The sequence below is a fragment of the Mercenaria mercenaria genome, chromosome 1 (genome assembly GCF_021730395.1).
Source record: "Mercenaria mercenaria strain notata chromosome 1, MADL_Memer_1, whole genome shotgun sequence".
Taxonomy (NCBI): domain Eukaryota; kingdom Metazoa; phylum Mollusca; class Bivalvia; order Venerida; family Veneridae; genus Mercenaria; species Mercenaria mercenaria.
In genome coordinates, this window is record NC_069361.1 from 6,380,535 (window position 1) to 6,393,509 (window position 12,975).

The window sequence follows — 12,975 nt, forward strand, 5'->3', positions numbered from 1 at the left end:
CCCCTTTTTGTTTTCTATAAATAAAAAACATTGTTATTTTTTGTAAATGATCATTGGAAAAAAAAAGACCCCTTTTTTGTGGTACACATAGATGTTTTTTTTATCAGAACTTGGAACCACTTTACCTGAAAGTTAAACTAATAGGGTGATTGCCATGCAGAGTTTATACCCCCATTTATTTTGGGGGGCACTGGACCTAACATGAAAACAGTTTTTCCCTTTTATAACTTAGAAACCCTAATCCAGAATTTTTAAACTTAGTCGGGTGATTGACATGCCCAAATGATGATCCTTTGCAGCCAACCCTCATTGTTTTTGCTTTTACTCCCGACCTTTGCTTCTTGCCTATAGCTATGATTTGGGGGGAAAATGCATTTTCCCCAAAATCATCTTCTAGTTCACCCTTTGCCCTCTTGCAGCTAATGAAGTCTGTTTTACCTTTTTCCCGTGGGGATTCTTGTATTAAAATTTTTTTATCGTTTATAATAAGTTTTTGTATTTGATTAAAATTTAATTACGTTATCGTTAAACTCATAATCTTTTTATAATTTTGGCTTGAATTATCATATTGTTAAAAACTAAGTTTTTTGTTTTGTGGATTTAAAAATTGTTACGATGTTTAAAATTATTGTATTTTAAAAGGGGTGCGGTATTCCCCTATACTGCCTAAGGGATTACTTTCGTTTTTTTGAACTTAAAAAATATTTTATAATTTTTTAATTAATCTTAATTTAAAAAATGTAATTGAAATTTTTTTTGCTTATTTATCTAAACATGAGCTGTCAAAAGTAGGTTGTATTTGGTGGTTTCACAACGTTAACCAACAACGTTGTCACAACGTTGATACGACTCCACATTTTTACGTTGTCACAACGTTGTATCTGACCGCAACACAACGTTATGCCACAATGTTGTCGCAACGTTGACACGACTCCACACTTTTACGTTGTCACAACGTTGTTTCTAACGTTGTCACAACGTACAGCACAACGTTGTAACAACGTTGTCACAACGTTACTGTGCTTCCTGGGTACATGTATAAAAGTATCTTTAGTATGTGTATTTTGTATAAAAGACGAGTATATGGTTTAAAACAAAACAAATTTTATCTATTTTTTGTTTTTTTTATTGATCTATACATGTATCTGGATTATATTTTCTAAAACTGGTATACATCTCTAATATATAGGCATTAGTATCGAAAAGAAACATTAGCTGAAGTATGGTAACACGAGGGTAAACACTGAAAGATTCGTATATCCGATATCCTGGATATGTTCTTTTATAACCAGGAAGGTTATTAAGTAATTATTTAAAAAGAATGTATTGATATTTATACTGTAGTATGTTGGCATATTCTGCCGACAGATAACCTGTTAACTCGCGATCAAGAAAATTATCTGGTTATCTGGTTTATAAGTGCACAAGCTTTATTTTTTGTGTAGTTAATGAGATAAGAACTTCTTGTTAATCACAAACAGAATTTTGTTTAAAAAGGGATAAATTCAACAAAAATATAACCATAGTAACGAAATCTATTTCATACTACTGCTGGAATTAAGAACATGGAACATGCGGTGTCTAAAGATATTCGGATTTTAGAAAAAATAATTTTATCAAATAATACAAATAATGCCATTTGTCAATGTTAATTTTCCCAGAGAATGTAGCCGGAAAAGGAAGAGTACCGCCAGCTGAATATTGCTGTTCCAAAAACATGATGGATCCTGACCCATACCCGCTCGCCACTGTTACACTGAACTATTGCAGCATTGAAGCCCTGGTCGTATCCATCACTCCCCGTAGCTCCGGAAGAATACATTCTTACAAGAACTGTGTCATCTTTCACTAGTTCGGTCTGCATATATTTATTTTGCACACAAATTACAGCAGACTAGAACATGTATATTCCATTCACAGGACAAATAAATGCATGCAGCACGGGGTCATACGCACTACCTTCGTTTAGCAGGACTTGGTCAAATGGAATAGTTTGTTGCTTTCCAAGGCCGGACACATGATCAGATAGAACGGCTGTAAATGCAACGCGATGACTAACTGCATGGCCCAGAAGTCGCTTAGAGAATGGAATCTCAGACGCTAGAAATTAACAGAAAACATTTAAATATCATAGTTTAGTTTAGATCACAGAATAATTCTGATTTTCAATTTCAGTGTAATTAGAGCTCTTTAATCTTTATTGTGTTTTATTTTGTTTTTATTTTTGAACTTTGACTTTTACCATGAATGTAATATTTTTCATTACTCAATAAATGTATGTTTCTTACATGATTCACTCCTTCCACCGGAAGACTCATCTCGCATTGAATGGTTCATAACATTTTGCTATGGTATCTTCACCTCTGCGTTTTCGGAACTCGACTTCGAAAAGTCTTTTGTAGCAGCTTTGACTTTATCCTTGGATGTGGAAATGTTTTTCTCCGCCTTAGTTAGCTTCTTGTTATAGAACTTTTCAGTCAAGTTCAGGTTGACCTCAGAACGGAAAGACTTCATCAATCTTCCTGTATACTCTTTGTGTTCATCTGCGATAAATCTATTTTCCACTACATCAGCCCTGTGCAATAGCTTTTTAAATGTCTTTAGTTCATTCTTAAGTGCTGCTAGTTTTCTTTCATATTTTTTTTCAGTAGATTTTAGCTTGTAGTCAGCAGCGAGAAGCATGTCTTCCATTTTCGCAAACCTACGTTCATAGAACTCGGTCACTCTTAGCAGCTCATTACTAGAGGGAACTATGTCGTCAATTCCAGCTAACTTCTCTTCACAGGCATTGACCTTAATCTTCAAATCCGATAGTTCAGAGAGTACATGGTTGAGAATATCCCCTTGAGCAACACCAGCTGCTGCACTTAGTGTATAACGCAAGTATGTATCAGACATGAATTATATGTGCTACAGATGTAAGCATGTTTATGCAATTGCATATGTTCGATATGAGACTACGTGACAAAAGTTTAGTAGTTATATCAATCTAGATAAGAAAGAATAAAAAGTAGAACCAGACAAATGAAAATGTCACTAAATGTAAGATTGGCCAAAACGTACGATTATCATGCTTCTACTTGTTCATGTCTTAGAATGTTATTTTTGTACCTGTGTCTGTCATAATTGTGTTTATCATATATGAACTATAGCGTCTATAGACTGTATAAACAAACGTCTCCAGATTGTGTCAACATAAGCTGTGTAAACAAAATATTGTTTCGGACAAATGTTGAGATATCTTTATACAAATAACAAAAATGAAAACGTTTTGGGCATACAGCAATAGCGGTGAAGGATACTCATCTAACCGGCAAGGTAGATTTTAAGAGAGTTTTGAATTAACACTCATTTTTTTTACATAAAAATGAGACCAGAAATTTCAAGCTGGTCCCGAAATATGAGGCTTACATTAGTTATCATCAGTACCAAAATCTTATTACATGACGATATCGTGTAATACCATGCAATCAGTCAGGATCAGTTGACAGACAACATATTGTTACTCTTGTGTCTCTTCTGGTTCTAGCTATCACGTTTACTTTATTCACCAGTATTTTTTTCACGTATTGCAACATTTTGCAAAATCTTTTTTTTGGCGTACTTCGAAAAATAAAATCGGCGATATATGACCATTTTGTGTCGATTCGCCGTAAAACCAACGCATTCAACACAAAAGGTATAATAAAGCGTTAAATGTTCACTTTGTAGAAGTCATTAACGATTTCGCGATCTGAACTACTGGTGTCAGTGCGCATAGCATGAAGCGAAATGCACGTGTATCAGTATGTTGATCTGATATTGTCTACTCTGGTTATTTGAAAACGTTCCATAGGCGGGATCAAAGGTCCAGTCTGGTCTTGAAAAATGCTGAAAAATAATGCTGATCCAATAGTGACCTGGAGCGGAGGTATCTTTTCCTCAGTATATGGACACAAAGGCGCCAGTTAATGGCTTATTAGTATACCGATGACCAATTTCCACAAGTGTCTAAGTTAACAGTTATGTGAATACAATTTGGCTTATTTTGTTACATAAGAGATTTTACTAGAAACAAACACTTGCAACCTTTTAAAGTAATAGAAAATGCTTTATTAGTCTCCTGTTTTTCAAACAATAAAAATATGGTGCATTTATTTTGGCACAAGTTTTTACGATTTTTCAAAATTTACTTTTTTCTCCTGCTATTTATTGTCAGGCCATTCTATCCTCCGTAAATATTGACGTGACACACATTAATCTTCGCCTATATTTTCGGTCGTTTTCGTTTTTCTATGCTATTGTAGAGTATTACGAGTAAAATTGTTGACAACACATGGCAAAATCGGTCGTAACAATAAATTGTTCTATAGTCCACATGGTCGGAATGTTTGTCTCAATGTTATCAAATTATCAATCTGGGCCACCGTGGCTTAAAATATGATAGACAAAAAGCCATCGTAAGTAAAAACAAGATTTCCATGGATCTGAATGTTTTTTCTTAATCATTTAGATTCGTATGACAGCATTTTCGTTAACATTCTAGTAATTCAGATTGTTGAGTTATTAGAGTTAAGTAGCTAATGGCCTGGGTTAGTTCAATCATGTTATTTCTGCTTTGGCTATTGAACTCGGATGAGCCATCTGTGGTTATTATGGCCTTTCGTATCAGCCATTATTAAAATGTTGAAAAAAAAAATTATAACAATGTACCGGCTGTATTTTTATCCATACTCACAGTTTGTACTTTATGTTCAGTTCTACTATCATAAGGGGTCGAATATAATTATATAGACAATATAATTATAGACCGGTGATATAACCGCCTCGGTAGCCTAGTGGCAGAGCGTCCGCTTCGAGTGCGGGAGGTCGTGGGTTCGATCCCCGGCCGCGTCATACCAAAGACGTAAAAATGGTACTAGTAGCTTCCTCGCTTGGCGCTCAGCATTAAGAGTCCTAGTGCTAGGACTGATCAGCCCGGTGTAAGTATAATGTGACTGGGTGGGGTATCATGTCACGTGTCTACGGCGTGATATTCCAGCGAGGCAGCACAATAAAGTTGGGCGTTGTGCTCACTGCTACAAGTAGACACCGTCGTTTAAATGACTGAAAAAAAAAATGTTGAAAAAGACGTTAAACCCGAACACAAACACACATAGACCGGTGATATAGACACACTTTTGAAAAACAAAACCGCCAATCTCCGGACCCTTAAAAGTACAACAGCTTTAAGTACCGCTAGTTGAATACTCCTTTTGTATTTGCGGACAATGGCTCTAAGCTCAAAGTCATAGGTACTTATTGCCTGAAAATGCTTAAGTTATGATGTATAATAGTTACAGCTTTTGAACTTTATGAAGTTACTGAGAACTACTTGAGACTTCAAATCGCTTCGTTCCCAAAAAGAACGCAAACATAGAATACCTTTATAATGAGAAGAAAATCCAAATTAGTAACAACAGTAATATCAAAGAGCTCTAAAGATAAACCAGTAACGTGGCTAAAGAAGTTAGTTATTATGTGACATCTTCTAAGTCGTTTATTAATGGGAATATTTATAATTGAGCCATGCCATGAGAAAACCAACATAGTGGGTATGCGACCAGCATTGATCCAGACCAGCCTGCGCATCCGCACAGCCTGGTCAGGTTCCATGTTGTTCGCTTTTAAAGCCTATTGGAATTGGAGAAACTATTAGCGAACAGCATGGATCCTGACCAGACTGCGCTGATGCGCAGGCTGGTCTGGATCCATGCTGGTCGCATACCCACTATGTTGGTTTTTCCATGGCACGGCTCATATATCGTACGCTCTTATCATTCAGATAAACGTGCTTACAGAGGAAAAGTGGTTAGTGATTCGCCTCAGTATCAAGTTAGTAACAGAACAACATAAGGAAAACACACCCACTAAAGCAACACTGTCAATAGAATTATGTTCTCTACATTATACATGTGTAAATGCAAATGCATTAAAATTCGTCTTTTATAAAATTATTGTTTTCTCCTGTTTTAGTTTGTGATGATGGACATAGTATAATGTGTCAAAATAAATATATATTGAAATCTAAGGTTTATTTGTATCTGAGAAATTATTACTGTGTACAATTGTTTAAATGTATTCAAGCAAAATGGTGAACAGTTTAAAAAGAGTTTCTGTGAGCTCTGAGAGGAGAGAAATTTGTACTACAGCCAGGTTTCTTAGGTTCATTATATATTCCATAGAATGTAACCAGAAAATGAGGAAAATAGCGCACTAAATACTTCAGTACCGTAACGATTTCGGACTCTAACCCACACTCTCTCACCCTTGTAGCATTGTACAATTGCTGAATTGAAGCCCTGGTCAAACCCATGACTTCCAGTCGCCCCAGCTGCATACATTCTAACAAGAGCATTGTTATCTTTAACGATTTCGGTCTGAATATGTTCAGTGTGAGAACTCATTAGTGCTGACTGGAACACGTACGTCCCGTTGACTGGACATATGAAGACATGTAGTACGGTATCAAATGCTTGACCTTCATTCAGCAGAACTTTGTCAAATGGAATAGTGTGGTCTCTGCCAAGACCGGAGGCATGGTCTGACAGATAGGCGGTAAAAGCAACACGGTCACTGACTGCAGGGCACAGAAGTCGCTTCAGAAGTGGAAGTTTAGACTCTACAATCAGAAGAAATTCATGAATCTTTGATAATGCTTGTGGACATTTCACATATCACAACAACATGTAATCTAAATATCATCTGTTCAACAGAAAAGAAATACTAAAAATCAGTTTGAAAATTACTTTTTTAGAATAATTTCTGCGATTTATTAAGTAAGTGTATCTCACATGGCATACCTTCTCTTTTGATAGGATCCATTTTGTCTGATTTGAAGAGGTTTTTTACTTGTTGTATGGAGGTTTCGTTACTATGACTTTCATATTCTAACTTCGAAAATGCATTTTCAGTATTTTTAAGCTCGTCTTTAGATGCGGAAGTGTTAACCTCTGGTTTAGCTAGTTCCACTCTATCGGTATTCACGGCTAATGTAGACATAGTGTTTATGGCGTGGTCACACTACACGTAGTTAATCGTAGTAAGGAATGATCGTAGCTGATCGTAGTTGATCGTACTAAGCGTAGTTACACGTAGATAATCGTAGTCAAACGTAGTAATGATCGTAGTTCGAACTTATGATTTGTCCGTAGTAAGCAAATAATTTTTCGACATGTTCAAAATCTGACTACGATTAACTACGATGTTTTGACCCTACTGTGACCGTAGTTTGAACGTAGTTGATCTTAGTTAAACGTACTTGATCGTACTTAACAGTAGTGTGTATCGTTTTTGATCGTAGTACAAGAAAAACACATCGACAGTACGGTTCAACTACGACCAACTAGGGCTCCACTACGGCTAAACTAAACAAGGGCTCCACTACGGCTAAACGCTTTTCCGTAGCTCAACGTAGTTGATCGTAATTTGTCGTAGTTGTTCGTACTTCGATCGTAGTATATACGTAGTGTAACGTAGTAACTCGTGGTAAGACATAGTGATACCCTATTTAACCCTACCCGATTTACTCGTAGTTGAACGTAGTTGTTCGTACTTACACGTACTTCAACGTACGACAAACTACGTTTAAAATGAACTACGAACAACTACGTGCGTGAACGTAAATGTGACCATTGCTTAAATGAAAGAATGTTGTTTTCTCTCTCTTTTAAGATATCGTTAGAATAAGATATGCTTTTCATTTCGTTTTCATTTGCAGTAAATATATCCTTTACATTTTCAAATGCTTTAAATTTGTTTTTAGTTGCAAGAAGTAAATTCTCCATTTCCGCGATGTTTGTCTTGTAGAACTCCTCTGTAGTTTTAAGCTTTCGTTCAACAGTGAAAAGTCTGTCCTCCATTTCTGCAAATCTTCGTTCATAGATTTCAGCCGCCTTGAACTTGTTAGTGGAAACTTTAACATGCAGTTTGCTTAACCCCTCTTCACACTCACTGACCTTGACCTTCAAACTGGACAATTCAGAGAGAACATGATTGAAGAAATCTTCACTGGCAGCATCAGCTGCTGCGTTAAATGTATAAAACAACAGTATATATCCAACAAGCATTATATGTCCTGTCGCCATGTTTAAAAACTTGTTGAAAGTTTGAAGCTTTAAATTACAATGTTTAATATTGATCTCAAGTTAGATAAGACAGTGTGAAAGCAAAGTCAGCATAACAAAATGCCATCTCTTAAATCAAATAAAACGCTGATTTAGCATTTATAGCATATTTTAAGTAGATTATTTTACTGCGTAAAATATAAGACAGCCTTAAATTGCAACTATCATTATTGCAGCTGCAAAATTTTGAAGGAGGCCCGATGCATCATAATGCCTTTTATCTGTATTGATTAAAGCTGAGGGGAATATCCGGCTCTCGGGTATCTGTTAACGTGGTATCTCGTCAGAGCTTTGTTACCTCATAAACAGTTACGCTCGAGCTGGATATACCAAACTGCATCACCAACTAGGGAAATAATCTTGTAGCCTCTCAGTCTGAAGCATTGTTTCCAACGGCCTTCAGTTCGATTAACATCTAAAACACTTATATTAATCAAACTACTCTAATAGTACTATTGTATAACGGATATGTTACCTGTTTTGGAATTATTGATTTGCGTAATTACTGCATTAATTTGATGCAGTTAATGAACTGTGATTAAAAGCTTTGTCTAAAGTTTTGTGGTAATGTCGAAATACGATAATAAGAATCTACGTCTTTCTTTTAGACAAACAGTATCGATACTTAAACACGTGGATTCACTGGCGCAGTGACTACATTGCTAGTGGTCCGTGTACGATCCCGGTTGCGACTTATATCCTGATTACGGTTCAGTACTGGGTGGTTTATTTAACTTCGGATTGTATCCAGTGTCGACCTAGAATTGGTGCTGGGGAGGTAAATATGACACTTTTCTTGGACTCAACTGAATTCCAGGTGATGACTATCGTAGACTGCCCACGCCCAAGTGACCTAAAAAACTTTATTTATTTGTAACATACCAGAGTTAGTGTCATTCTTGATCGTTTTACAAATATACATTATTGGTGTTCATTTTCGACACACGGTTGGGAGTTGAGTGGGGGCTTTAGCTTGCATGTTCAGTCTGATTATAGATACATTAAAGTTAAGCATGTAGCATTGTCGTTTAAAGTATTGCAATAATCATTGAATAGCATTTCAATCATGTACGGAATTACTGCATTAAGAAGCTATGCTTCCAAAGGATCTTCTTATAGATTTTATCAACTACCACAACAGTAATCTTCAAGTGCTGTGAAGACCCACCCCCGGATTTAGTATTGTTATATTTTTTGGTCCTTTGGGATCATGGGGTTCATTTAGAATTCCGTTTAAGCCGGTGCTGGAGGGCGTAGGAGTGTACATGAACATAATCAAACCGGGTCTGCTATTATTTTGTTTGGCTGCATTTTATACTTTAAGGAGGATCTTCTTATAGATTTCATTATATATAAAATAAAATAGATCCTTTCTCGATAATATCCGACGGTACTCCGATGCAGCCTGATGTTGTCTACACACCAGACATGGATAATGTATAAATCTTTGGAAGTTCGGTCAATTCGTGTTATAGGCTTAAGCAAAATCCAAGCTTCGACAAATACATTTTAAAAATTAAGGTCAATCGGTTCTTCTCCAAAGTTACATGTTATATACATATTTTGGTTTGAAAGTGGGATTAAGGAGGCAATGTACATTAGAGCATACAAGCCGGCGCTGAACAGGGACGGGCAGTCTCAAGTTACCGCACATGTGGGACACAGCATTAACAGCACGCACGCCCTCCGGCCTAGGGCTTTGATATTTTGTATATAGCATAATCTAGCAGTCCTCTACCAAGACTGTTTAAATTATCCCCTTGGGGTCAAATAGCGCCCGTCCTGTGGCGCATATGGTTTAGATAGACTTGTACAGGGAAAACCTTTAAAAAACCATAAACCCAGAGCTTAGATATCTAATATGTGTTATACTCTAGTGGTTCTCTACCAAGATTGTTCAAATCATGACCCGGGGGTCAGAATAGGCTACGCCCGGGTGGTCCCTTGTTTTACATAGACTTTTTTTGTTTTTCAAGCAATGGCAAGGAAATTTGGACCACAAGCATAATGTTTCATACAGATTTCATTTCAATATTCATCTTGAATTGTCCTAGGCATGACCTACTGACCTACTTTCTTGTTTTTGAAGGTACAGCATAGAAATTTGGACCACGTTTATGACTCTTCATACTGAAATCAATACTCATCTTTAATATATTTTACCCTGACCCACTTTCTTGTTTTTGAAGCTACAGCAAAGAACTTTGGACCACCAGTTTGAATTGTTAAACAGATTTCAGTAGTTATCTATGAATAATCTTTACCATGCCATACTCACCCAATTTTTGTTAGTGAAGCTTAAGCAAGAAATATGTTTAAGCAAGCAACTAAACTCAGGTGAGCAATATAAGACCATCATGGCCCTCTTGTTAAATGATTACATTTGTATTATTCAAGCAGTATGAAAAATACAGCATAAATGTGTTTACATTTCATGTCCTAAAATTCACATAACAGCAGTTGCTATTCCGCCATCTTTTCATAATCGATTATGTTTTCATATTTCCCAGAGAATGTGACCAGAAAATGAAGAATATTGCCAGGCGAACACGGAAGTACCAAAATGTGCGTGGATTCTGACCCAAACTCGCTCGCCATTATTGCACTTTATATTTGCTGAATTGAAGCCCTGATCATATCCCCGACTTCCGTCCGATCCAGCTGCATACATTCTTACAAGAGGTGTTCCATCCTTGACTAGTTCAGTCTGAATTAACTGATTTTGATCACTCATTAGTGCTGACTGGAACATGTATATCCCGTTGACTGGACATATGAAGGCATGTAGCACGGTATCAAATGCTTGACCTTCATTCAGCAGAACTTTGTCAAATGGGATAGTGTGTTCTCTGCCGAGTTCGGAAATAGCTTGTACAGATGGAGAAAGATAGGCTGAAAACGCCACACGGTGACTAATTGCTGGACCAAGAAGCCGTTTCGTAAGATGAGTCTGAGGCACTAGAATTAACAGAAAAAATATTATGGTAAACTATTTCATGTACAGTTGATTTGTTTTACACAAAATCAGGGATTAAAAGCAGATGATTAATCACGAGAGTTATAAAATATACATATTCAAATGATATTTTATGAATATTTGTCAGAGAAGGAGCGACTTTACTACTTCTTCTATAAACGAAAAATGCTTCAGTCCATAGTTGATGCTGATACAGATATATATGTGTAATAATTTGAATTATTTGTTAGTTATCATTATGCCAAACCCTGATTTCTTTGATTTTATATGTTTTTTCTTACATAGCCCACTTCCTCTACTTTTTGGTTCCGCGAGATCTTTAGTGGAATGAGTTGTAACTTCTTCTGCTGTTGTATCTTCACTGTTATTGCCAGGCTTTGAAAGCGTTTTAAGTTCTTCTTCAGCACCTTTGCTTTCTGTTCCAGCTCCCTCGTCGTTGAAATGTTTTCTAGTTTTCAGGTTGTTTCCATAAGCCATAAGTCTATTGTCCATTTCCTCTAAGCTTTCGTACAGCTGTTCAAACGCTTTTAGCTTGTTTTCAGTCACAAGAAGTTTATTCTCCATTTGTGCTATCTTTTTCTTATAGAACTTTTCAGCAGATTTTAGGTTATGTTCAGCAGCGAGAAGTCTGTCCTCCATTTTAGCAAACCTCCTGTCATAGAACTCCGTTCTTAGCTTGTCGTCATGAGAGGGAACTCTGTGATCCATTTCAGCCAACTTCTCATCACACTCATAGACCTTGACTTTTAGTCCGGACAGTTCAGACAGAACATGGTTGAGAATTTCTTCGTGAACAACACTAGCTGCTGCACGAAGTGTGTAAAACGTAAGTACATATCCAACAAATATTTTATGTACTGCAGACGTAAACATGTTTTAACTATCGTTTTTGTCGAGTAGTCCTCTTTGACAAGTTAATAATTATACGAAAATTAGATAAGAAATGGTAAAGTGTAGAACCAGCAAGATAAAAAGGCCATTCCATATAGAAACTAAATGCAGTATTGGCCCTCGCAAAAATGTGCAAGACACTTCAAACATACTTCAAATCGCGAGTATACACCTCTAGAGTGAAGCGGTTACTGAAGGAGAAGATGATGATACGATAATGTTACTTGTACAGTTTTGAAAATGTTGTTTTGTTCGTGAACTACAGTGTCTATAAATTACATTTACATTTGCTAGTTAAAGGGACTGACCTCCAGGTCGTACGACAACAAAAAGCAAAAAGATTGTTTTAGATATCAGAAAATTATTGCTATATTTCTTAAGGAGGCATTGAAACTTAGTCACTGGCAGGTTACAAGTCATATAAACACATTAGAATGTGTTGTTTTTACTATTTTTACATTTAAAGTTGAAAAGCGTTAAATCTCACGACCGTTAGTACGTGTTTCTCTGACGTGTATTTGTCAAGACCGCAAGAAAATATTTATTGCCGCGACGAACCAGGTTCGATTTCCGACTCGGGCATGTTTTTTCTTTCTTGATTTGGCATTTTTAAGACAGTTAAGAAACAAACACTCAAGTTGTTATGTTAATAATATGATCAAACTTCAATTAAAAGAAAATTAAATTTTATCCAAAATCTGGATGCCATCGCCTTTAAACAAAAAGTTGTTGTGTATGGATGTCGGAATATTTTGATAATATCATGGCAATGAAGAAATATTTTGAAATACAACACTATTTATACTCTATGTTCATAACTAAAACCGCCATTAATACCAACACACGTATTGCAACATTTTGTACTCTGTCTTCATAACTAAAACCGCTATTGATACCAACACACGTATTGCAACATTTTGTACTCTGTGTTCATAATTAAAACCGCTATTGATACCAACACAC

The 12,975-nt window shown here is 36.3% G+C and overlaps 2 protein-coding genes across 2 annotated transcripts; both read right to left on the bottom strand.

The window, feature by feature from the left end:
* Positions 1–6,188: 6,188 nt before the first annotated feature.
* On the bottom strand, positions 6,189–8,105 carry LOC123524627 (uncharacterized). The gene is made up of 3 exons (XM_053522381.1): positions 7,755–8,105; positions 6,822–7,041; positions 6,189–6,640 (listed from the first exon to the last, which is right to left on the bottom strand). Exons 1-3 carry the CDS (start codon positions 8,103–8,105, stop codon positions 6,189–6,191), a joined length of 1,023 nt encoding a protein of 340 aa, XP_053378356.1.
* A 2,513-nt stretch (positions 8,106–10,618) lies between these two features.
* LOC123545079 (uncharacterized) lies at positions 10,619–12,018 on the bottom strand. The gene is made up of 2 exons (XM_053535064.1): positions 11,403–12,018; positions 10,619–11,102 (listed from the first exon to the last, which is right to left on the bottom strand). Exons 1-2 carry the CDS (start codon positions 11,992–11,994, stop codon positions 10,642–10,644), a joined length of 1,053 nt encoding a protein of 350 aa, XP_053391039.1. The 5' UTR covers positions 11,995–12,018; the 3' UTR covers positions 10,619–10,641.
* Between the last annotated feature and the right edge of the window lie 957 nt (positions 12,019–12,975).

Excerpts from the sequence above, each read along its gene's own strand:
- LOC123524627 (XM_053522381.1), bottom strand. The coding sequence starts at position 8,105 with ATGGCGACAGGACATATAATGCTTGTTGGATATATACTGTTGTTTTAT. Across the intron at positions 7,042-7,754 it reads AATTTAAAGCATTTGAAAAT|TGTGACCACGCCATAAACAC; the intron begins GTAAAGGATATA and ends AACTACGTGTAG. Across the intron at positions 6,641-6,821 it reads GGATCCTATCAAAAGAGAAG|AGTCTAAACTTCCACTTCTG; the intron begins GTATGCCATGTG and ends TTCTGATTGTAG.
- LOC123545079 (XM_053535064.1), bottom strand. The coding sequence starts at position 11,994 with ATGTTTACGTCTGCAGTACATAAAATATTTGTTGGATATGTACTTACG. Across the intron at positions 11,103-11,402 it reads AAGTAGAGGAAGTGGGCTAT|TGCCTCAGACTCATCTTACG; the intron begins GTAAGAAAAAAC and ends TGTTAATTCTAG.